Here is a 23,731-nt window from a genome sequence, read left to right on the forward strand (position 1 = left end):
GGGATGTCCAGGATAGGTAGCAAAGCTGTGGGAGGACGAGGCTGCTGGGCTGAGACACGAAATGTGGAAGGCAAATGCAAGGGTAAAAAGATGATAGGATGCGATCGGTAGTTTTGAAAGCGAAGTAATGCGTTCCCATCAGCGACTGGCCATGATATGTTCAAATAAGGGAGGATCCCGAAGTATAGGGAGACCGTTCAGAACATTCATGGTAGCCTAGCTCGTTGAGCTAAGGGTGGTGTTTTTTATTGAAGAGTTGGACCGGAAGATGATTCATCCAATGATTTCGTTGAGGCTTCTGTTATTTCTTGAGCTTCTTGAACAGTAGGAGTTTGAACATTGTCAGTTTCCACATATTCAGGCTCCACATTAGTATTAGCTTCTTCAGCCTCCTCGTAAACAGACAGATCCGAATCGATAGAAGCTCGTCTCGCATCAAAATCCGAGGCAGAGTCTTCAGCTTCGTGGTGTTCGTGGTTTTGCAAGCCCGGCGTTGAAGACGTAGGAAGATCAAAGTCAGGAAGAGAAGGGGCAAAGACGCTGGAGTCCCGCTGGCTTTTAGTAGACTCAGATGAAGCCTTCAGCCCATGTTCGTTATGGCGAACCGGAGCTTCGTGTGTGGAGTGAGAAGTTTCAGGAGAAGTTTCAATTGCCAAGCTTTCTTCATTGGTGTTTCCATGAGAATCGTCGAGTTCTGTCCGCACTTCGGTTCCAGCGGCTTGGTTTACCAGAGGAAGGAGGCCTCCTGCGACTCGCGACCAGAACATTCGCTCCCTTAGCCGAACTGTTTCATCCCATATATCTCTTTCTTCTGCTACATCACCAGCCTTGAGATGTCCATCAAGAATTAGTCGTAAATAGCCGGTGAACTCACAACATGAGCGAATGCGCTCCAAGCACTGAAGGCATAGCGAGTAGCGCTGGGCCGTCTCACTTTCAGATGTTCGGAAGCGATGAGTCCGCTCATTTTGAGGACCGGGTCTGCGTTCGCCACAGACTGTACAGGGAAAATCGTATTTCTTTCCAATCGTCGGTATGGGTTCCACAACCAAAGTGCCCTCACAAATACCACTTAGAACAGTACGGCGGGTAAGCCATGAGATTCCAGGGGCCAAGTCAAGTCGTAATGTGGGCTCAATGTCTTCCATGAGCACTCGCTTGTAAAACCGGGTGTCTTTCAATGGAATATGTGAGCCAAATTGAGATGAGAGGCTCCCATTCGGAGAATGAGTGACTCCCTTAGTAGGCGAATTGTTAGCAGAGGCTGCTCCTGAGCCAAACCCGGCAAGGCTCATGACGTTCAGGCCGGCATATGACCCACTACCGGCACGACTCGGTGGTTTAGAGCCCCGGGAAACCGTCATGAGCTCCCGAAAATCATCGCAGGCCTGTAGATCGCTTCGACAAACCATCCGTATAATCTCGGGGAAATTACACGAAGGGCCCGGAACGTAGTCCACGGGGTTGCACGGGGTCATGACAGCATAGTTCGATTCGGGTTCTTGGTTCGCAGCCCCTTGCATTTTAGGTTGCCCAGACGGCGATGAAGGCGCCGTTGAGGCAGTGCGGGACTCTACATCGTCTCTGGATACGTGCATCCCTTGCATGACCGACTTGAGCTCTGCCAGCTGGTCTTGATGCGATGCGAGGAGCAACTCAGTGTCTTTGACTTGAGATCGTAATTGCTCGTTCTTCTTCTCAACTGCCTCCCGTTCGATTTGAGCTGCAGCTACCATCTATGATAGTCAGTCTATGTTTGAGAGCAAGACATAGGCGTTGCATTACGTGCGGCTTACCTTGTTGGCCTCCTCGAAAAGATCTGCAGTGAGGGTCTCAAGTTCCTGCTCAATTGTTTTCTTGCCTTTCTCTACCAAAGCTCGTTGCGCTCTTTCCTCCGCGAGGGCCGTTCTCAACTGTAAGATCTCTCGATCTGAATCGGACTTTTTAATGTAGACCTTCGTGTCGATGTCGCGCCGATACTTCTCATTCTGAAACTCCAGGGCTTGTATCTTACCCTGAGCCACCTCTAGTTCCTGACGCGCAGTTGCGAGACTGTCGTCTAGGTGGGTCTGGTTATTGATAGCCTGAATCAGTTTCACACTTAAGGCAGCGACCTCGTTGCTCAAGTCAGGGTGATGGGTTGATGACGTCGCCCGTGAAACCTCGGTTTTCGCGGCCAGCCGAGGGTCCTGCAAGGTGTTGAACCCATCTTCCTCAAATCGATGCAATTGAGAGGAGGGAGTGTGTCTCGAAAGCGTTTCACTTAGGTCTGTAGTAGATTTGGCTTTGGTCACGGTTTTGTCGGGGGAGAGGCCGCGGTGCTCGGAGGAGAGCGACCGCTTGTGGGCATGGCGCGGAATCATGGTCGAGGTCGACGGGGGTAATAGATTATTATGATGGTATGTCTGGAAGGCAATAAGACTGTACGAGGGCTATTAGTAACCATCCAAGCGGAGAGCCTTCATCGCTATCCTTATCACGTTGCTACTGTAGACTTACTCGGCCATGATGGGTGACGTAGAAGGCGTCAAAGGAATGTGAGATGGAAGTTTCCGAGCTCCCCGTAAGTCAATATGCTGTTCCCACCAGGTCAACTGGGGTCAGGGTCAGAGGTCGCGAAATTCCGTCAACAAGATGGCTGCGCATTCACACCAAGAAGAAGACCTCAAAAGGTGAGGTCCCCGCAAGCCCTCCTCGAAGCAGTCGAGTACTTGAGGCCAGATGATTATATTCTGAGATGGGGGAAGGAAGGTAATTGTGAAGGAACCAACGCGAAGGAAATTTAAGGAGAGTGAATGAGAGGTTAGGAGGAAGAAGTGAATTGGATTTCCCTTGTGGATGGTCGAAGTCGAGGGTAATCTTGGATTCGGAGCAGGAAGAGGCAAATCAATGCTTAGTCAGTATAATACCACATGTACAGTCTGGAAGCAGGTGATCCCAGGTGATACACATGAAGCGTGTATGTATAGTACCTAATTGTGTCTCTCCCTGAATATCCACTTATGTAGGTAGGAGCAGAGATAGGCAAGGAAGTGAAATGTCTTAGATGCCGATTTTAATTAACCGGCTCGTACTTCGTGCTCAATGTTCTTTATCTCGCCTTCCCGGTCTACTTCCCGATCTGTAATCGGTCTATCACCCATCAACACATCGTGTATTCTGCAAATGTCTGTAAGGCTACAATCTAAAGAGTCTCTTTATGGATTATTGTACTTGTTCCTCTCTTTTTCAGTGCCATCTGTCTCGCTTGGAATTGTGAAATCTGCCTCTGAAAATACTGTTTTGCCCCCGCTAGTGCATCGCTTATATGTTCCGAGAGCGAAAGAGGCGCAGTATGCAACGTCTCGGGCTTAGAGTAATTCGCCTGATTTGAATGATTCATGAACATAGAAACCCCATGCTGCACAATACAGAGCCACGTACTGCTATTCGTTCTGGACTTTATTTACATTTTGTAATGAGGTTGGCTAGGTGTTCATGGAGTCTAAACTAGACTAGATACCGAAATATGTACTCCAAGGCTGCACTGGCAGACCGTAAGAAATACAATTCAGATGCTATGGCTTGCATAATTTGTATTTGGGGATGGCATTAAAGCCGCTAGTTCCGTATAAAAGCATCGCGTTAGCGAATAACGTTTACTAAATGTATATACATCTCATGCTATATATCATAATGCACTTGGTCATCTGAAGAAGAATGGCAGAATAGGTTAGTTAGTTATTCCCCGCGTGGCAGCCTCAGGCTGAGAAAGTGGGGCAACTCAAATCAGCCAATTCTCTCGACATCCTCTGTCTCATTCTTTGAGCCGCTCGACAATCTACGCGCATCAAGTCTCAACATGGCGGACGCGGAGCTAGAAGAAGTAAGATATCTTTCGCTTGATTTTGTTTTGTTCGAATACTCAAAATGAGAAACAGATCAGACGGGCTCGTCTGGCACAGCTTCAACAACAAGGTGGTCCCCGCGGAGGGCCAAGTCAGGAGGGTGGACAGGATGAACAGCGAAGGTAATCTCTACTTTTCCAATTGAAACATACGGCGTAGGAACTAACGAATCTTGCCACAGGCAAGCCGAATGTAGGTGTTCCATTATATTGCTCTGAGTGCCAACATGCACACCCCTCGATCGAAATATCGCGATATACAATGTGATTATAAATGGAGAAAACTTCTAACCTTAATCAACTCGCCAGCCGACCGAAGGGCTTCGATCCTAACTCAGATTCTTGACCCTGCTGCTGCCGACCGTCTTGGCCGCATCCGCCTCGTTAAGGAATCTCGCGCCGTCGACATTGAGAACCGACTCATCATGCTGGCCCAGACAGGTCAGCTGCGGCAAAAAGTTACCGAAGAACAGCTCAAGGAGCTCTTAAACGCCGTCGCAGAAAACCAGCGTAAGGAGGAGGAGGAACACAAAATCGTGATTACCAGACGGAAAGGCGGCTGGGATGACGATGACGATTTACTTGATTTGTAAAGTCAAGATCTAGCACCTGGCCAATGATCATTCTTATCGGGAGGATTTTGTCTTTTGTTTTCAGCCTTATTTCTGCCTACTTGATACCGATTTTCGTACTTGAGGGCTATCTTGGTCGTTTAACGGTCTCAAAATTGACTCCGACGTGTCAGTCTCTTTACTGATTTTGTATGAAGGCAATGCAAAATGGCATTCTCGGGATGAGGTATATTATACAAAAGCGAACTTAATACATGGGATCTTGGCCGCAGAGACCAGGGGAGCAGAAGAGGGCCAAATAAATAATCAGAATGTCATTGATGACTTGGCATGTGCTGCTTCTGACTATTTTTCTCACGCTTCTGCTGCTGCCGAATCAGCTTCCTAATGTCTCTGAGATCTGGCGGGCGCTCAATATTCAGCTCTGCCCGCAACTTGTCAACATCTTTTTCCAGAACCTCCTCCCAATAAACATTGATTAGCTCTTTACTCCCAAGTCCACTACGTACCGCCCACGGTAGATGCAACCGAATAAAACGCTCCTTCTCAGCAGGCTTCATCCGAATAAAAGCAAAGAGGCTTAATCCTGTCATCGGAAGAAGTGTGTTCAAGAACTCGAGTGCCTTGAGCGCGAGCTCGCCTTCTACAAAGACCGGAAGCCCCGTGACTGCATGGTAAAAATCATGACATTCACGATATCGCTGCATAACATAGGCACATTCTTCGTTATCAATGTATTGGACCTGATCGCGAGTATCTGGTGATACACCCTCACGATCAAGCCATGCCGCGTATGTCCGGCCAACCGAGTTCTCGGGGAGGGTGCGGAGGTATGAGAGTTGTAGGGTGTCTGACGTGATGCGGGGGCGGTCACGGAGGATGCGGCGGCCTGTTGGATTGGAGAGCATTGCGTTACGAAGACGATATATAAAGTATGGGGTCGCCGTTGCTTCACCAAGTGCGGCAATTAAGTCTAGAGAGGTATTAGAGATTATGGATGACTGGTTTGTAAAGGTTGCACAGGGTATGTATTCAATCTCGCAGGACCCCAGATCCGAGGATCTACTAGAAAGAGATTCAAATAAGAAACCAAAAAAAACACATACCTGCTCTTCGAGGATTTATCAACGATCCAATTGCTGAACCTAATGCAAGAGCACCACGCTCAATGGTCGTCAATGGGATATGTGTAGGATAATTTGGCCGCGGGCGGTTGAGAACGGAGAAAGGTCGCATTGAACATGAAGTAACTCGAGGGCAAGATACTGTCAAAGTTCGAAGCCCCGGTATCCCATTCTTCCCCCAAACCGACATTGTGAATGACAACATCTAGTTTTACTCAAGACAAAAGAAACGAATTCGCGAGGATCGTATGACGATCGGAACGGCGGCCTTTTAGGTTCCTATCGAGTCCCGTAGTATTCTGATAAGAGTTGTTATCGATAAAAGATAAAAAATGGGCCATAACACGCTTAGTATAATTATAGGCCGTTCTGATCATTGATCGCTAGAGACCACACCGTTGCAAATCCAGCAAAATCCAGCGATGTCTCTTTTCGCCGCTTGCAACTGAACTAGAAAAAATACGTCAACACTCGGTGCATCTTCAGCCTGACTTCAACCCCCCCTTACTTCTCCAACTCATCTGCCATGTTGCTATATTCACAGTTGTAAGCCTATTGATATCTATTTGCTACTTAACGAAGACCGAAGACCTTGCAATTCCTGGTCTATGATGACTCCGGACTATTCACCCGGCGAGGATCATGTCGCTTTCACTGAATGGTCGCTTGCTCAAGGTGTGATTGCCAATGGCGTTGCCCCGGCACGTTTTCCAGGGCGTGGCTTGGGAATGATAGCCACTCAAAAGATTAAGGTGAGACGCAGTCAGTCAGCTGAAAATTGTAAATGGGATACTGAAAATGTCTCTGTGTATAGAAAGGAGATGCTGTGGTTCAAGTCCCGACCAGTATAATTTTCACAGTTGATGATGTGCCTTTTGACTTCAAGGCCCAGTTTTCAGAAGGCACGGCCGTACAAACCATCATGGCTGCATTTTTAACTCTGGGCAGCGACGAAGAGCTGGAGAAATATCAACTCTGGTTCAAAGCCTGGCCTTCCCGCAAAGACTTCGAAGACAGTTTGCCCTTGCTTTGGCCCATGGAACTAGGTGGTCTAATCTGGCCTGATACTATCGCCCCAGAAGGCGCAACGGACGGCGCCTGCAATACAACCAATCTACTTCCGCCTTGCATCTCTGGGCTATGGAACTCTATTGAGCGACTGCCAAGAATCAAAAAATATGAAACCGAACACCAGGATCTAGAATCTGCGCAGGGAGAGAGATTGCGCAAAGCCTGGGCGGACACCATCGCCGCCTTTCCCGAGGCTGACTGGACAAGTTTCTCCTACTATTGGCTTATTCTTAACACCAGAAGCTTCTATTGGGTTGGAGCTGGTCAAGATCCGCCGGAAAATCGAAATGATGCCATGGCTTTGTTGCCATTTGCGGACTATTTTAACCATTCGAATGTTGAGGTATGTTGCATTTGGGGATTGGCAGTATGATGTTGTTTACCTGACGTCTATGACTTCCATACAGTGCGATGTGAAATTCGATGAAAACGAATATACCCTTCGCGCCACAGACGATTACGACAAGGGCGATGAGGTTTACATGAGCTATGGCAGTCATCCGAATGATTTCCTCCTAGCCGAATGTGAGTCTTGACGGAAGTGCAGCATAAATCTACAGAGCTGATGACCCCCAGATGGCTTTTTCCTCGAGAAGAATGACTCAGACTGTATCTACCTCGACGAGATTGTCCTCGGTGATTTGGACAACCACGAAAAACATGAAGAACTGTGGCTCAATCAATATTACGGGTATCTTTCTCCGCGCAATATAATTCTTGATTGATTGCGGGGCTAACTAATGATTGGCAGTGAATATCGAGTCACTCGGCAGGGTGTTTGTTACCGGACAGAAGTAGCGGCGTGTCTAAAGTACATGAATTACAAAGATTGGACGAACCATATCCTCAAGGGTTCGACAAAGGGTCTGGATGAAAAGAAGTCGGAGGATATTATCAAGGGCTGGCTGGGCGCATATGTTTCAGAGGCGAATATAACGATGACTGCGATACGGGGCGCTCTTGAATCAAACGCCGTGGTTCAGTCGCATCATGAAAAGGCAGAAGTTCTCTTGCGTCGATGGGCACAGATCAAAGATATCTGCGAATGTGCGTCCAAAGCCGTCTCACTGTAGATGGCTGGCTGATTTGCGTGCTTGGAGGTCGCTGGAGGATTTTTCGCTTTGGTGATAGCAACAGCCGGGAAATGTCCGAGCAGACGGAGGTTTCCTTTCGGGGGGGACTTAATCATGATTCTTTCTTGGCTGTAATTTGATCGGCGAAATCTTCAGCCAGGTGAATGTCGTCCTGGTCAAACGGGATGGAACTATTATCTCTTCGGTGTCTTATTTTCGTCTTGCTGAGTACCATTTGGCAGATCATGTAGTTCAGTGTGCACTTAATCCCCAGCCCTTCACCCCGGCGCACGACCCAGCCATTCATATGATCAATTTCGGTAACACCGCCGCTTTTCACATCATGAAGCATTGAGCTAGTGTTCTCCGAGGTATTCTTGGCAACATTCATGGTCAATCGGAGCAGACGTTCCGGTGCAAATCGATCCTCAATTCCCGGGACGCCTTGAAGCTCAGGGAGAGCATAGATCACACTGGAGATCTCAAAAAGAAGCAATCGCATGGTACGTGTAACTTTGAAAATATAGAGTAACTCGCCATTTGTACAGTCGTAAAGTGCAGTTAGCGGGTTTATAAGGCAGTTCACCGCAAGCTTCTCAAGCTGATATTGCAGCAAACCAGCGGGCGTGTCTGTGGTAGCAATCAAAGATGGAGTGAGAGTCAAGAGGCGCAGGATATACTTTGTGGTTGGGGCCCAATGGGTATCCTCATTGGCCGCAATAGTTGGGGTCTGGTTCGTGACTACTGGAGCAAGTATTATGCTTCCAACCCCCCGATGGGCAACTTGAAATTTGTCTAGCATGGAAAGGCCATGACTGATCACGCCCTGTACATAATTGGGGCGATGCTTTGGGTCCGAAAATACGGTCTCATTAAGTCTGTCAACGACCCCCATGCCATTTTGCAACAGAACAATAGTCGAGTCTGCAGTTAAGCGATGGCGAACTTTCGATATGGCTCTCTGAGTCATACCCGTCTTACAGGCGATGATCAAACATTCGATATGCTCGTCGTTTGCATTGCTTTGTGCACCAAGCTCTTCAGTCTCACTGGATGTATATGTGGCCATGGTGTCGGTGTCGGTGTCGTTGTTAATCTCCTCGAAGGGCTCAGATCGCCAAACATCATTGGAAAAGACCTGGACGTCGAATCCAGACCTGGAGTCGTCCAGTCCCTTATGATTGATGGCAATGCTCTTTTTCTTACGGCAAAAAGACCGATACATCCCACCGTGGTGCATGAGTAGCGTGATGGGCGGCGGGGAACTTCTGGAGGCGAGAGCATGTGCAACAAAGCTTCCTATGTTTCCTAGTCCTAGAACGTGTACCCGTCCTGACAACGAAGGACTTTTCGCATCGGGGGATTCCTTCGCTTCTGGCATCCATGTTGAATTCGAGACATATCGAGTCGTTACCCCTGGACTTGTTCGGATATGTGAGGCGCAAAAGAGGCCGGAGAGCCTGCTCCGCCATAGCGGACGGCAGCTGGATGTGCGCAACACTTTGAAAGCGTGTTGGGGATATCTTCCCCAAATAGCCGTACAGTTGTGTCAAAAGAAGGAGTTCAGAGATAGATTGCGGTACCAGATCAAGTGCTATGATGATCAAAGCCAAGTCAATGGGAGCTCGAAAGCGGATTGCGAGGTAGCTCGAATTCTTACCTCCGGGCGGGAAGATGTACTAGCTCGGCATGCCAATCAAAGATATGCGGAATGTTTCTCACCGCCTTGAATCACCGTTATCCATGTCTTAATTTTTCTCAGGCAACATCCACCGTCAAATACGTCAAACCGACACTATGGACACAGCCAATTTATCTACATTATTGGAGCAACTGGATGATCATGTTGATGATCTGGAGGAGGCACTCGACCCGTGCTTGGGCCAACCTCTGTCTAGGAAATCCAAACATTTGCCCTTAATGGACAATGCAAAACTCCACGTCCTGATCACCTACACACTTGAGTCATTAATTTTTTGTATGTTCTGACTGACATAAGTAAATAAATGGTCTGCTGATATTCATCTCCTAGCTTATCTTCGACTGCACGGCGTCGAGGCTAAACAACACCCTGTTTTCCGGGAACTCACGAGGGTGAAGCAATATTTTCAAAAGATTAAAAGCCTCGAAACCGAGCCTGAACAACGTACCATGACACTTGATAAGGGTGCAGCAGGTCGGTTCATCAAGCACGGTCTCGTGAGTAATGCCCTTGCCAGCATATGTGACACGCCACTGATTATAGATAGGCTGGTAACGACAAATATGATTTGGAGCGCGCCGAGAGAGAGGCCAAGGAAAAAGCACGCGCGACTTTCAAGGCTGCCATGATTGCCAAAAAAATGACGGCGCAGTCACAATCTTCCTTGGCCAGTAATGATGACACTCAAGGCACTGAAGATGCTGCCGCGCAAAGCCCTGCCAATTCGAGCCACGATCATGTCGACACAATGGATTCTGATGCTTCGCCAAGTTCATCCGACCGGGCAAAACAAGCAAAGCACAATAAGAGGGATCATAAGGCCAAGGCCAAGAGCAAGAAGTCACGGAAACTCAACAAAGCCGAACGCAATGATGAGAAAAAAGAGCGCCGACAAAAAAAAGAAATGGCCCGTAAGGCCCACATGGCTACCTGAGTGAGACCCTGAGGCCACTATATGCGGCCTTCACCTTTGAGTGCAAGGCTTATTTTACACCTACTGTACCATCATCCAAACCACCTACCACCTTCCGGCCTTTGCCTCCGCAGCACGATGTAGACACACGAGCACTATGCGCTCGATCAGGGTTTGAAGCCATAAACCCTCCGCTATGATGATCAATATACCCAACAATTCATTTGACTGTTCTATTTTGCTATTTTTCAGGAGTACATGAAACCCTCTAGCTGCGGGAACTATTCATAAAAGTAGATAATCAATACCAGATGGCCGAGTGCTAAATGCCACTCGCATAATTTATGTCCAGGTGCTAAGTATTTATTTGTAGTAGTATCAGTATAACCAGCCAATAACTGGCCACGGAATTTCGGTCGTAAGTCAACTAGTGCCTTGAACCCCGGCCTGTACCGCTGACTCATCATTCTATATTCTTCCAGCACATGTGCAGTCCCCACTTGCCTTGTCGTAAAGTACCGGCTCTTCTTTCTTGCCAACTGCGAATCTCTCACAAAACTTCCCTTATCCTTTTTTGACCACCAATACCTCATAATGCCTCGCCAACAACGCCGCGCCGCCCCTACTCCTGCACGCAGTGCACCCACTCGTCCTACAGCTGCTCCTGCTAGGCCCGCCCCCCAGCAGCAGGCGTCTCATTCAACTGCTGCGCAACCCCAGCAGCACCAGGCTCCTCCGCCCATGCAGGCCCCTGCCCAGCAAAGCGCAGGCCCGGGTCTGTTTGGGCAGATGGCCTCTACAGCTGCGTAGGTCTACCCTTCTGGAATTATATCTGAGTTCCGCCGCTCGGTATTACGAATTTTCCAGCCTAGATAGATAGCTAACATTTATCTCACCTTTAGTGGTGTAGCTGTCGGTTCCTCTATTGGCCATGCCGTCGGAGGCTGGTTCAGCGGTGGTGGCTCCAGCGCTCCTGCTGAGACCCAGCAGGCTGCTCCTGCTCAGTCGCAGGCTATGGATAACAGTCTCTGGCAAAGCAGTGCCACAAATCAGTCTTGGGAGACCCCTGCCTGTGAATCCAATGTCCGTGACTTCCGCAACTGTATGGATGAGAACCAGGGCAACATGGGCATCTGCGGATGGTATCTTGACCAGCTGGTACGTTTCGAGCCGCATTTTCTGTTTTATCTCCTGACCAGATCATGAATCATTAATGTCTGTCTTCCTTTTTCACTAACAACTTAATAGAAAGCGTGCCAAGCTGCTGCCAAACAATATTAAAAAAATTTCCGGCGGAAAATGCAGCCGGTCCCCTTTCTTCCTCCCTTCCCTTGAAACCCTTTGTCTTGGTGTACCAATTATGCATCGCGCTCGAGAGAACGCACCTCTGTAGCCTATTACAACTCCACTCATATTCCAATTAAAGCAATATAGGGCTTCTACCCAAACCTGCCAACGAATCAATTTACATTTTCCCAGTTTGAAACATAGATGCTTCATGAATTCAAGCAATCGATTTCACGAAAAGAAGGCCGTGGTTTATGTTTTCAGTAGAACTTGACCACCTCGCTCCGTGGTCAACGTGCCAGCAATTATTCAAGGTTCTTCATGTACATAAACTACTTTCCCATGGTTCACGCTTACACTAACGGAAACCCCCTTTCCAGAAGGGGCAGCACCACGCGAGTTACAGACATCCGTTAAGCACCAGGCATAGCCCTGAATCTCGGACAACAACTCAAGGAACAATATCAATTCAGTGATCCTTCCTGTCCTCTTCTCGCGGTTCAAAGTTCAACTGGCAAAACATTTAGCCATTGATCTAGGTGGCGGGGAATCGAAACAGCTTACCTGGTTTCCATTGTAAAATTGACGGTCATCCTCATTACTTCCTTGGTCCCCGAGGGTCCGAATATTTGGTCCTCTTATGCCTGGCCGCTGAGTGGCCCTTGAAGAGCCGGATTGACCGGGTGCAGTAGATGATTCGACCTCACTGGTGGTTGGTGTGCCGTGCCCAGTCAATGAGCCTAATAGCCCTGTAGCCGTGGTGATAGCTGAAGAAACGACACTATATACAGCCGAAACGCCTCGTGCAGGTAGACTAGAGCCCGAGATTGAATATGCGTCTGTATATGATGAAACAGGGACCATGACCAGATTAGCGGTCGAACCTAATCCCAAGTCCTGAAGGGTTTGTGACTCCTCAGATATCGATAGTGTCCGGCTGGGAAGAGGGGTCAATATGTGTTTCAGATTATATGGTCGCTGTTCAGTTCCCATTTTTTGGTCCAGCCAAGATCGCACATCGCTGCGAATTGTCTGCGAAGGCGAGAAGCTAGATCGAATGGAGCTTCCATCGAATAACCGGACTTGTAGCCGATATTGCGTGGGGTTGCCGGGAGCTTCCTTTGGCTTAAGATCACGATCTTTGGGGAGAGGTGCAGGGGTGTTGTTGACTTTGGGACTTTGGGGCTTTTGCCGCTCTTCTTCGGGTTTTTCTGTTCCTTTTTGCGAAGCAACCGACCGTTTTCGCGTATCCCCCGGCGACATTAGGTTTGCTGGTACAGGCTTTTGAGCTGACAATTTGCTGCTTTGCCCTGGTGGCGATTTTTCAATGCAAGATTTGAGAGACGCGGCAGATGCGGTAGATGTGGCAGATGCTGGTAGTGAATTTGTGTCTCGTGTCGCGGAGCTATTTGAAGTGGGCGTGGCAGAAGAATCCGATATCTCCGCTGATTTATCTCGTGCGGCAGATGTGTTGCTATCTGATTTCTGGGTATGCTTCGGGTGATCCTGGGGATCAACAGCACCCACAAGTCGACTTTGAAAGTCATCTTTCGAGGTCTCCGGCGCCAGGTACTCCTGCAATGTGCCATTCCTATAATACCTGCCAGTCAGCTTGCTGAAACCTCAAACCCATAACGGAAGGACTTCAACACACTTAATGACTACAACCGTCGGGAATTTGGCGATCGGACAGAACGATGTTAAAAACCCAGCTTCTTGGGATCCTGCTATTATGCGTAGGAGGATGGCGTTGGTATCAAGTGCCGGAGTGACCTGAAAGCATGATTAGCAAGCCATTTCTAAACAGAATGTCTCATAGTTCAGATGACTACATTTTCACCCACTAAGTATTCTTCTTCCCATGTTGAGCTTGCGTGACCGTCATCTGCGTCTGTTAGATAGTACCAATATACTATGCCGTGGGAGAGGGGAAATATAACCTACCTCGAACGAAGCAAACCACGGCCTTGGCCTCCCTCATAGCGAGACCAATACCATCCTGAAGATTACCTTTGAAAAATCCAGCCATTGTAGTATGCTGAAATTCCAGATATGTAGATTGGAAAGAAGTTCCTCACGCGAGGCGTAGGCTATCGTTCTACCGATGTAGATGCCAGAGCACCACGTAAGGTGTGGAGCCATCGGCGTGACCGCCTAATCTCCGCATCGAAATCCGGGACTTCCTTTCTCCAGTGCAACAATCGGAGTTCACTGCAAGTTACAATTGGCCTGCCTCTCGTTTCTTGGTCATCGAAATGCGCCCAATTTCCCCCTTCATACAGCGATGGGCTTCAACCGCATGGACGTTACCCACACGAGTTGGTCGAGATGTGAACTCAGGTTCAAAATTGAATTCCATTTGTAGTAGATGTCGCCTCCAGCAACGTCGTCAGTTTACCAAGACTCGCAAAGTATTCGACAATTTATACAACGTGGACCACCCTGCGAAACTTGTACGAGTGAATCAGAAGCATGGACCGGGACTTATTATCATTGGTATGCTCTGGTCTTCTCGCGTAGGGCTTACATTTCAAATATGATTCCGACTAACACGTCTTCATATCATAGCTTTGATCCCAATTCTTTCCTTCGCACTTGGTTCATGGCAGGTTCAACGATTAGATTGGAAAACCAAGCTGGTCGCCAAATTCGAGGATCGTTTGGTCCGCCCTCCTCTGCCCCTTCCACCTCGGATTGATCCGGATGCGATTGCCGAGTTTGACTATCGTCGCGTACATGCCACGGGCCACTTCAAGCATGACAAGGAGATGCTCATTGGTCCCCGAATGTGGGAAGGTGAAGATGGGTTCATGGTTGTCACCCCTCTGGAACGTGAAGATGGCCAGAGCACGGTGCTTGTGAACCGAGGGTGGATTTCGAAGAAAATGATGGATCAGAAGGACCGGCCAGAGAGCCTACCTACAGGAGAGGTAATAGTGGAGGGTTTGCTACGAGAACCGTGGGAGAAAAATATGTTTACGCCTGACAATAAGCCTGAAGAGGGCAAGTTCTACTTTCCGGATATTGCGCAGATGGCTGAGCTGAGTGGAAGTCAGCCTGTATGGATTGAAAGCACTATGGGTATGATGTTTGGCTGTATATTTCTGGTGTGGATCAGAGACTGACTCTGACAGTGCCTGATCTCCTCGAATCATATGACCGTCAGGCCAAGGGTATTCCTATTGGCCGCGCCGCGGAGGTCAACTTGAGAAACAATCACGCGCAATACATTTTCACCTGGTAAGCACAAAGATTTTCCCGGAGTACGAGTTAAGATTGACTTGTCTCTAATTCGTTGACGTTCTCAAGGTACGGCCTTTCTCTGGCCACTTCTGTCATGCTGTGGATGCTTGTACGCAAGAAGCCCAACGAGGCCCTGCGCCGAGTTCGTCAGAACCGAAACTGGTAGCCAGATTCGAGACATATCATATCCAACACGGTTTGCCCTGGTGTTAGCTAGTGAAAGAGATACAGTTGTCGGCGCGAGGCGTTCACGGGGGCATGGCTAATCTCATATCCTGTTGAAGCTCCTTTGGCAAATGCTTCTGAGCCAAGGAAAATACAGTTGTCGAGCTGTTGACGTGGCGTTGCCTAGGAAAAGCTTAGCACTGTTGTTGTTAGTTTGTGTGTGAAAATATGAAAACTGACCTTCGCATGAGCATTGTGACATCGTTCTCATCAATTACTTTTCGTTGTGCATGATTGGAATATCCAGCCAAGTCATTACTGGCTTGCTCGAAGAACCACGACGATGCTTGCTCAATAGCAGCCATTGTGGTTTTATTAAGTTTTTTCTTTGAACCTGCCTTTGTTCGCCCGAACCGAGTTGCTAGTTTCTTGATGACACCAGTAGGAAGCTTTGGAACGGGAATTCCATATCGAGAAAGCTTCTTCTCCTTGCTCTGTATGGGCAAATCCTCATCTCGCAAGCCTCCACCAAGAAAGTCTGGGCTCTGGCTTCGAGATTCAGGTTGTGCGAAGCCGAACATTGCATTGGTATCACCAAACTCTTGCGCCGGAGACGACTGGGCCATTTGTTGAACATCGTCGGCGGACAATTCAAATCCGTCCACATTTACGATGGTATCAGCCATCGGGTCGTCAATTGGAGCTGCCGTCGGAGAAGGAAAATTGAAGTCGAGATGGAATCGCCCTAGATCCTCTGTCTCTCCACTGATTTTGAATAAGTTCATAATGTACCATAGCCGATATCATGTTTGAAATGAAACTTACCCTCGGTCAAATTCTCCTCCACTAACGAACGTGTCCTCCGCCCCCTCGTCATCATCTGGAATAGCTGACATGTCGACGACATCAGAGTCGCTTTCAAGTTGAACGCCCGCAAAATTTTCGCTCAATCTTCCAGCAGGAAGCAACATAGAAAGTCGATCACGATCTCGAATGGCAAGGTCTCGGGGATACTCTACAGATCGATATGTAATATCATCGTCATCAAAAGCAAGAGACATTCGAGGCGGCGTTTCAGAGTTCGCTTCTTCGCTCCCATCTTCACTTTCCTGGATATTCAAAGAAAGGCGCGGGCGTTCAATTTCTGGCTCGTTGTCAAGCTCTTCGATCTCATCTTTTGGTTGTTCTGTATGCAATTGTACTTCTTGTGGCGAGGATTGTATTGGGCGAGATACGGGTGCGAGGGCTATAATAACCATTATTAGCTTCATCTTAGCAATAGCATCACCATCATCTTGAATTGAATTACCTCGACCCAGATTTTTCAGAATATCAAATGTTGTCTCTCGCTGCACTTTTCCACTTCGCCGCCGATCACGACCAGGTGTGTTGGCGGCGCGTTGCTGCCGCGCACGAAGACCATACGGCGTTGCGGGAGCTGCCACGCCTCGGGCGCGAGGGGTAAGGCGAGAGGCAGAACGCTGGCCATGTGGTGATGCAAGACTCACCAGGCGACTAGGTGTAAGTGGAAATCGTGAATGGTTGGGAAGACGTTGGATCTATCATATCGTAAGTAACAGAATTGCGGGCGGAGCTTGTATACCCTCACTTACCCCAGTCAATGTTGTTTCTGCAGATGGGGTATTATTAGCTCCAGTACCCGAGGTGCCCAGGGACCGACGACCATGCGGTTTCGGGGTCGACATGATGTCGAGGCAGAGTCACTAGGTAATTGATAGCATCAATAGTAACCAGTCTCAATTCGGTCGAATAGTATGGTCTTTTTTGTTATCAAAATACAGTTCATGGCAAGAAGACCGACTGGGGCGCGTCGGTCATAACAAGCTTGGCAAGTGGGCTCACGTGTCATTGGCCAAGCAAATGTCTTATCGATAAGAATACACTGACTCAGCAACATATTTTCGAACGGACTTTTTTTCACTTTCAGGAATATACCAAAGTTTGGTATCGCCAGAGTTACAATTCATTTGAAAAAATGACTGAAAAGGTGGAACAGAAAGGCCTTGCTAGTAAGCTAGACAAGAAGCGCAAGAGACAAGCAGAAGAATCTACCAAGCAAGACAAACCGGACCCAGCTCCCACCGCAACGCCAGCCGCTTCAGCCGATGCCTCCAATAAGAAGAAGCGCAAGAAGGGAAAGCAGGGCAATAACCAGTCCGAACAAACCGTGATCAGCCAAGATTGCAAGGATGGAATCGATGAGTCAATTGGCAAAATGGATGGGAGGCTCCTTGCCGATTATTTTGCTCAACGAGCGCAGAAACTTGACAAGGAATTATCCGCGGTGGAGTTGAATGATCTTTCCGTCTCTGGTGCGTACATATACTTCCAGGGTTATTTGGGGGTGGTCCCGAATTTTGGAGCATCATACCTAGATACTAACCAGTTACAGACTCTACTTTCCTCGATACATCCTCCTTCTCTGAACCTCGATCACTTGATAACCTCCCTCAATTCCTACAAAAATATCGCTCCAAGGGCACCGATCTTTCAAAATCTCCCGATCTGAATGGCACACCCCACACACTAGTCATTACCGGTGCTGGTTTAAGAGCAGCTAATATTGTCAGGTATGATGATAAAAAACCCCTTTTTTTGGGCCAGCGGAGCCATTGAGGCTGATAAATAGATGAACAGGGCTCTTCGATCATTCCAAAATAAAGAGTCTATCGTTGGGAAACTCTTCGCGAAGCACATCAAGCTAGACGAAGCCAAGCAATTCCTTCAGCGAGCACAGTATGATACCCTTCCATATCACGTTCACACCTTTCCGCATTAGTTTACAGTTTTCAGCTAATACATCAGCAGAATGGGTATCGGTGTCGGCACACCAACTCGCATTTCTGATTTGATCGAGTCCGGTAAGTCACCTTGGATATTCCACGGCCTCCTCATTTCGGTACTAATTCATGTTCTATTCACACAGGTGATCTCAAATTGAATGAACTTCAACGTGTTGTGATCGACGGATCCCATATCGACCAAAAGCAGCGAGGAATCTTTGATATGAAAGATACACATTTCCCCCTCCTGAAGCTTCTCACCCAACCCCGATTGCGTGAGCGCTCTGATTCAAAGGACAAGAAATTACAGATATTGGTGTTTTAGTTGTAATTAACACCTTTAATCCGTCCGAGTGAAACTTCAGAAATCAAAAATCATAGTCCAATACGATTTTATCTCAAAAATGCCTTGTAGCCTTCTCGTCTCTACTCAAAGAGCCCACTTGTGTCGTAACTCCAAAATGTCACAATTGTCTCTTTATCTCAATGCTAGAGATTGAACATCTAGCTTGAGCTTAGTCTGTTGTTTCGAGACTCTTGAGCCATTAGTTGGTGGCAACGGGGCTCAGGGTAAAACTCCGTAGATTTACTTTGGATCTTTTATACTTCAAATGTTCAAATGTTCAGACATTAGGTTATGATGATGAGTCAGATCATTTATGTAGTGCATAGTTGCATCCATGTGGATATGGGCAGACTCCACATCTCATAAGGTTCAAGTATTTGCGGCCAGCTCACCGCCTTTACGAACAAGGGCAGAAAAGAATGATTTTCCCGTCTCCGCCTCAATTTTTCGAAGCTGAAGTTGAATCCCATCTCAACATTCGACTTTGACCCTTTTCCAAATTGTCTCATTTTTCTGAACATCTACAAAATGGGTGACAATAAGCGCAAAGCTACCGACGATGCAGAGGAGTCCAATGATCCCGCATGGCGCCAGAAGCTGAAACAGGCACGCAAAGAAAAAAAAGAGAAAAAAGAGAAAAAAGAGAAAAAACGGGTCAAAAAGGAACATGAGGGAATTTCCGCCGGGGAGTTGGGAGAAGAAGGATCCAAACCCAAGAAGAACAAGGAGCGCAAGAAGCTCGAGAAGCTCGAAGGTGCCTCTAAGAAGGAAAAGGATGCTGAGCCTGAGCCTGTGAAGGACCTGGATTCCGAGGAGGAGGAGAAGAAAAAGAAGAAGAAAGAGAAGAAGGAGAAGAAGGAGAAGAAGGAGAAGAAGGAGAAGAAGGAGAAGAAGAAGAAGGAAGAAAAGGAGAAGGAAGAAGCAGATGACACCACTGAAGCCGAGGTTGACGCTGAAGCCGTATCAGAAGACGTCGCAGCCGATGGGAAGAGTTCCCGTTTTATCTGTTTTGTTGGTAAGTTCCTGCTAGCCTCTTGCAGGACTCCGAGATAGACTTTGGCCGCTAACCATGATTATGCAGGTAATCTACCATACTCTGCCAATCAAGAGTCCCTCACAAAACACTTTGCAAAGAACCCACCAGCAACCATACGTGTAGCTACCAAGAAGGAAGATCCAAAGAATCGCTGCCGAGGCTTTGCGTTTATTGAGTTCGATAACTACGACCGCATGAAGACCTGTCTGCAGTTATACCACCACTCCACCTTTGATGACGGCAAGTATCCGCCTCGGCGGATGAATGTTGAATTGACGTGAGTTGAATCCCTATCATGAGGCCATGAACATATGGCGTAATACAGGAGTAATCTCCTAAGCACGCAAGCACCCCCCTCTTCAAAACCCAAATATTAACCATGTGTGTATATATAGCGCCGGTGGTGGTGGCGCAAAGTCAGATCACCGAAAGGCCAAGATCCAGGCAAAGAATGAGAAGTTAAACGATGAACGCCAGCGCAAGGCCAAGGAGATTAAAAAGGGTCAAAACAAGCATGAGAGGCAGAAGGCCCCTCAAGGTGCAACTGGTGCCAATGCCGTTGGCGTTGATGGAGCCAACGATGAAGCCAATGATGGAGATGATAAATATGCCGGTGTGCACCCTAGCCGCCGTGGACGTATGTGGTAAAAGCTTACCCACCTTACCCAGCTTACCCGTCTGGCTTGTTCATTTTGTCTCTTTTACTTGCTCCCTCTCCTTTACTGCACATTCTGGGACCAATCCTGAAAAGCCTTTTTATATTTCAATGTTTAAATAGACGATACCTACCAAGCATGGTCCTTTGTATTGTGTCATACTGGAATGATATCACCTGTCTCAATGAATCACCCGTGGACCTCACATACTAAGTAAGGGCCAGTAGGTTCTTGACCCTTCCTTGGGAGTGAATCAAAACTATCAATCAGCATGCCTACTTGTTACATAGATCTAATATTGAGAACAGCGGGCTAAGAGAGACTACACAGGAGGCGGGTTTCCCCAGTACATTGTGCCGTACAACGTAGAATATTGAAAAGAAACAAGTCAATAGATTCATCAAGAGGTCTTCATGCAAGCCTCAAACTACCCGGACGCCGTATTAACTATATATTACTCATTATAGCATACGAAAGAAAGAAAAGGAGACGGCCATGCACCACGCCTTTACAAGATCTTGCATTTGTTCTTTCGCCCAGATTTTGTGAGAGGACGAGGGTTAAGAACCGCGCTACGAGATGTATATGTTAGCCCCTGATCCTTATCTCTCTAATACGGAATCAAGATATCAAAACGCGCATTTGGGGGCTTGAGCTACGCTCAACATTCACATACCGGATCGCTTCGTCAAATACGCTCTTAAGATTGCGCTGCGTCAACGCAGAGCACTCCAGATATTTGTGTGCACGGATCTCCTTGGCCACCGCCAAGGCTTGCTCATACGATACGGGCTCCATCTTGCGGGCTCGGAGGGCATCGGCAGTCGCGCGGTCATCTCTCAGGTCAAGTTTAGTACCGACAAGGATGATGGGGACACTAGGGGCATGGTGTTCGATCTCGGGGTACCACTGTTGAATATTGAAGTCAGTAACAAATGGTGGGAATCGGAGTGGTGATGCTCGGCTCTTCTAGAGTCCGTATGTGCGGGCGTACCTTGGCTTTGACGTTATCGAACGAGGGGGGGCTGACAATCGAGAAGCATATCAGGAAAACATCGGTTTGTGGGTAGGAAAGCGGTCTCAGGCGGTCATAATCTTCTTGTCCGGCGGTATCCCACAGTCCCAGGCTGATCGGACGGCCATCAACCATCACGCTGGCAGTGTAGTTATCAAAGCTATATAGCAAGGACCAGTTCATCCGTAGTTAGCTTCATGAGAACACATGGATATAGGAAGGGACGGGGAAACGAACACGGTCGGGATGTACTCTCCGGGGAAAGCATTTGTTGTGTATGAGATTAGAAGACATGTCTAGAGCAAGGTCAATATTTCGGTTGCGGAGGCCTACAGACAATGCTGGGAGGGGATTTGAAAGCTGCAAGAGCGACAGCGATGTACTGACTTTTCCAACAGCACCGTCGCCAGTTACGACACACTGGAAAGAAATTCAATTAGCCGTGTGTCCCACGAGGAGGTGGATGCAAGATGCGAAATTGGGGGAGTGCCTCACCTTTAGCGATTGAGTCGCCGGGCCTGTCGCCATAGTGAAAATATATACACGGTGAAACTCGGGAGAAAGGCACAGTCTGAGTCAATGTCGGCCAATAAAAGAATATACCTGAGGGGTTTCCGGTGTCGGTGAGCTTCAGGAGTTGGCGCCGGCGTTGAAGCTAGGGGAAAGAGGGGGAGAGGAGGAAAAGCCGGTGGAGACCACAAGAGAGATGGAGGTCGCCAACGAAAAATAAAAGGGCGCTACTTACCCTAGAGACAAAACACGGAAGCAAATAGATTTCACGAGAGAATCAGAGGTGAAAAACAGAAAACCAGAGAAGTCAATAAAAGAATAAAAATAATAAAAAATAAAACTAAAGAGGAAAAGGGAGAGGGAGAGGGAAAGGACAAAAGGGACTCAGCTAAGCCCAAGCAGTCTTAACACTGCGGTGATCCCCTTTACTCTATTAAGAGAACATCTCGAACTGACCTGGTGGTATTAAATATTTATATATGTATATGTTTAGATGACATGGGTAAATACGTTGATTTATAAATATCTACCTATACAGACTTGGATGCTATCCATCCAAAAGTACTATGTACGAGGCAGTAACTTGTGTATAGTCGAACACAAAGTATCATGTACTTACAGTGGTATACCCAAGTAGATTTGATGTTTCGACTTCCCACGTCTCTTGGATCATTTAAAAGTCAAATAATCCACTCCTATCCCCGGCTACAGACTAATCCATGAACACTATGGTCGTAATTTACTCCATTGGTGTTCTCTCGGCGCCAATCGTGTTCCAGATGTCTGTTCGCCATCATCATGCACCAATCGCATGAGATGGAGATCACGAGCGGGAAAAGATAAAAATAACCATGAACCCCCCAAGAACGACAGAGAAAAAGAACGGACCAGGTCCACCCAAGACTTATACCTAATGGAGCTCCGGAATGACTATATTCCTACGTGATTTATGAGGGATAGTCCCTCCAAATACATAGTACACACACATAGAGGGTAGCAGGATCAACAACCAAAAGATAGCCAAGAAGACTATCATTATTTATATTCGCAATTTGTGGACGATCTCGGGAAATCCGAGAGAAAGAACGCTCTATAGTCGCGAAACTCCTCGTGCGCCTTCCAAGAGAACCCCAGTTCGCAGCTCCCAGGGCTTTGCGGACAATCCAGGAATTTTAGCGGCAAATTGTTTAAAGTAAGGGGCCTTGACATGGGTCTTCACTGCCGCAGGGTTCTTGTATCTATTTCATATCGGTTAGAGATTTGGATTTGGAGGTTGCAGTTTGCAGTCGTATATGTGCACAGTAATAAAACATGCCGAGGTAAGAGACTCAAGAGAGGGTGTATCTCAACATGGTCAACCATCGGAATAGGGACTGTGCATTACCTTTCAATAATAACAATCTCGTTCTTCTCCTTCACATGAAAGGCATAGTATAGAAGGGTGTCGGGCTCGTGTTCTTGTACGTTTTTGACCACTTCAGTAACAAGGGTGGCAACCTAGGCTACACGTGAGCTTCAAAAATTCAATCTGACAAAAGAACAAAACGAGGCAAAAATCTCACCTCTTCGAATTTCTCGGGCTTTGGGTGAAGCACCGCGGCAACGTTGAGTTCTTCCGACATGGTGATAGGGGAAGTTCGGGATTAGTAGGGTCGGGATCAAGTACTAGTACGAGTCCAATCGAGGGGATCGTGAGTTAATCAAAAGAAGAGAAGGGAAAGAGTGAAAGTCAGAAAAAGAAAAAGATACTGATTCAGACCCCTCTAAAGTATTTAGGAAAGACAGACTCGGGAGAAGAATCTACGCGAGGCTTGGATCTCATGCAGTAGACCAGAACTTGTTTGACCTCGGGCCGTGGGTATGTGGGTCTTTGCATCCATACATTGGATAGAACATGCAAGTATGTATAAGGCTACGCGATCGATTTCTCCAGATCGTCTCTGTCAGGAGGCTGGCCAAGCTTTGACAGGCCCCATTGCTCAGATATCAGATATCAGATAATATCAATATCCATCTCTGCATGATGAACGAACACATCAACTGTCCTAAGTTCAAGATCATGGTCAACCATCTTCAACCATGCTCGATCAATTGTTATTTGCAATTGGTCTGTCATTGAAAAATAAGAAATAAAAAAGGAAAAGAGTGGCATTCAATTAAAATCAGATCTATTGCAGCAGGAGATGAACTTGAAGAGAGAGAGAAATACCAAATTCAGCGTTGATGATGATGATGTTGTATATAGTAGTATATATTATGCCCAGGTGGGCAAGTACGGCAAGTACGTATGGATGTGGCTGTGCATGTGGCTATGCAGGTACGAGCACT

At 47.5% G+C, this 23,731-nt stretch overlaps 14 protein-coding genes across 14 annotated transcripts; 7 read left to right on the plus strand and 7 right to left on the minus strand.

Annotated features, from left to right (window-relative positions):
* Positions 1-245: 245 nt before the first annotated feature.
* N7478_001572 (guanine nucleotide exchange factor SEC2) lies at positions 246-2,507 on the minus strand (the record flags this gene model as incomplete). Its single annotated transcript, XM_056917787.1, has 3 exons — positions 246-1,736; positions 1,797-2,421; positions 2,500-2,507. The coding sequence occupies 3 exons, from the start codon at positions 2,505-2,507 to the stop codon at positions 246-248; spliced, it is 2,124 nt and encodes a 707-aa protein (XP_056783398.1).
* A 1,334-nt stretch (positions 2,508-3,841) lies between these two features.
* Positions 3,842-4,479, plus strand: N7478_001573 (DNA-binding protein; the record flags this gene model as incomplete). Its single annotated transcript, XM_056917788.1, has 4 exons — positions 3,842-3,865; positions 3,921-4,009; positions 4,069-4,079; positions 4,196-4,479. 4 exons carry the CDS (start codon positions 3,842-3,844, stop codon positions 4,477-4,479), a joined length of 408 nt encoding a protein of 135 aa, XP_056783399.1.
* Positions 4,480-4,772: 293 nt separating this feature from the next.
* On the minus strand, positions 4,773-5,772 carry coq4 (ubiquinone biosynthesis protein COQ4; the record flags this gene model as incomplete). Its single annotated transcript, XM_056917789.1, has 2 exons — positions 4,773-5,431; positions 5,565-5,772. 2 exons carry the CDS (start codon positions 5,770-5,772, stop codon positions 4,773-4,775), a joined length of 867 nt encoding a protein of 288 aa, XP_056783400.1.
* Positions 5,773-6,190: 418 nt separating this feature from the next.
* On the plus strand, positions 6,191-7,726 carry N7478_001575 (uncharacterized protein; the record flags this gene model as incomplete). The annotated part of the gene is made up of 5 exons (XM_056917790.1): positions 6,191-6,334; positions 6,397-6,996; positions 7,061-7,178; positions 7,230-7,344; positions 7,405-7,726. 5 exons carry the CDS (start codon positions 6,191-6,193, stop codon positions 7,724-7,726), a joined length of 1,299 nt encoding a protein of 432 aa, XP_056783401.1.
* A 112-nt stretch (positions 7,727-7,838) lies between these two features.
* On the minus strand, positions 7,839-9,107 carry N7478_001576 (ketopantoate reductase family protein; the record flags this gene model as incomplete). Its single annotated transcript, XM_056917791.1, has 1 exon — positions 7,839-9,107. One exon carries the CDS (start codon positions 9,105-9,107, stop codon positions 7,839-7,841), a length of 1,269 nt encoding a protein of 422 aa, XP_056783402.1.
* Positions 9,108-9,523: 416 nt separating this feature from the next.
* N7478_001577 (Sas10/Utp3/C1D family protein) lies at positions 9,524-10,362 on the plus strand (the record flags this gene model as incomplete). Its single annotated transcript, XM_056917792.1, has 3 exons — positions 9,524-9,704; positions 9,759-9,925; positions 9,976-10,362. 3 exons carry the CDS (start codon positions 9,524-9,526, stop codon positions 10,360-10,362), a joined length of 735 nt encoding a protein of 244 aa, XP_056783403.1.
* A 573-nt stretch (positions 10,363-10,935) lies between these two features.
* N7478_001578 (uncharacterized protein) lies at positions 10,936-11,622 on the plus strand (the record flags this gene model as incomplete). The annotated part of the gene is made up of 3 exons (XM_056917793.1): positions 10,936-11,147; positions 11,244-11,499; positions 11,590-11,622. The coding sequence occupies 3 exons, from the start codon at positions 10,936-10,938 to the stop codon at positions 11,620-11,622; spliced, it is 501 nt and encodes a 166-aa protein (XP_056783404.1).
* Positions 11,623-12,097: 475 nt separating this feature from the next.
* N7478_001579 (UBX domain-containing protein) lies at positions 12,098-13,657 on the minus strand (the record flags this gene model as incomplete). The annotated part of the gene is made up of 5 exons (XM_056917794.1): positions 12,098-12,139; positions 12,193-13,219; positions 13,283-13,401; positions 13,461-13,513; positions 13,573-13,657. 5 exons carry the CDS (start codon positions 13,655-13,657, stop codon positions 12,098-12,100), a joined length of 1,326 nt encoding a protein of 441 aa, XP_056783405.1.
* A 226-nt stretch (positions 13,658-13,883) lies between these two features.
* N7478_001580 (cytochrome oxidase assembly protein SHY1) lies at positions 13,884-15,037 on the plus strand (the record flags this gene model as incomplete). The annotated part of the gene is made up of 4 exons (XM_056917795.1): positions 13,884-14,124; positions 14,197-14,709; positions 14,763-14,868; positions 14,938-15,037. The coding sequence occupies 4 exons, from the start codon at positions 13,884-13,886 to the stop codon at positions 15,035-15,037; spliced, it is 960 nt and encodes a 319-aa protein (XP_056783406.1).
* Positions 15,038-15,119: 82 nt separating this feature from the next.
* Positions 15,120-16,742, minus strand: N7478_001581 (uncharacterized protein; the record flags this gene model as incomplete). Its single annotated transcript, XM_056917796.1, has 5 exons — positions 15,120-15,219; positions 15,277-15,801; positions 15,862-16,282; positions 16,346-16,595; positions 16,650-16,742. 5 exons carry the CDS (start codon positions 16,740-16,742, stop codon positions 15,120-15,122), a joined length of 1,389 nt encoding a protein of 462 aa, XP_056783407.1.
* A 290-nt stretch (positions 16,743-17,032) lies between these two features.
* N7478_001582 (uncharacterized protein) lies at positions 17,033-18,165 on the plus strand (the record flags this gene model as incomplete). Its single annotated transcript, XM_056917797.1, has 5 exons — positions 17,033-17,369; positions 17,450-17,627; positions 17,695-17,793; positions 17,866-17,918; positions 17,984-18,165. The coding sequence occupies 5 exons, from the start codon at positions 17,033-17,035 to the stop codon at positions 18,163-18,165; spliced, it is 849 nt and encodes a 282-aa protein (XP_056783408.1).
* Positions 18,166-18,714: 549 nt separating this feature from the next.
* Positions 18,715-19,870, plus strand: N7478_001583 (RNA-binding protein; the record flags this gene model as incomplete). The annotated part of the gene is made up of 3 exons (XM_056917798.1): positions 18,715-19,201; positions 19,268-19,499; positions 19,618-19,870. 3 exons carry the CDS (start codon positions 18,715-18,717, stop codon positions 19,868-19,870), a joined length of 972 nt encoding a protein of 323 aa, XP_056783409.1.
* Positions 19,871-20,386: 516 nt separating this feature from the next.
* On the minus strand, positions 20,387-21,421 carry racA (putative Rho GTPase Rac; the record flags this gene model as incomplete). The annotated part of the gene is made up of 6 exons (XM_056917799.1): positions 20,387-20,450; positions 20,555-20,787; positions 20,873-21,053; positions 21,131-21,189; positions 21,227-21,313; positions 21,389-21,421. The coding sequence occupies 6 exons, from the start codon at positions 21,419-21,421 to the stop codon at positions 20,387-20,389; spliced, it is 657 nt and encodes a 218-aa protein (XP_056783410.1).
* Positions 21,422-22,493: 1,072 nt separating this feature from the next.
* Positions 22,494-23,025, minus strand: N7478_001585 (putative quinol monooxygenase; the record flags this gene model as incomplete). The annotated part of the gene is made up of 3 exons (XM_056917800.1): positions 22,494-22,641; positions 22,788-22,900; positions 22,966-23,025. 3 exons carry the CDS (start codon positions 23,023-23,025, stop codon positions 22,494-22,496), a joined length of 321 nt encoding a protein of 106 aa, XP_056783411.1.
* Positions 23,026-23,731: the final 706 nt, after the last annotated feature.

Source organism: Penicillium angulare (assembly GCF_028827245.1).
Source record: "Penicillium angulare strain IBT 27051 chromosome Unknown utg000002l_segment0_segment0, whole genome shotgun sequence".
NCBI classification, from domain to species: domain Eukaryota; kingdom Fungi; phylum Ascomycota; class Eurotiomycetes; order Eurotiales; family Aspergillaceae; genus Penicillium; species Penicillium angulare.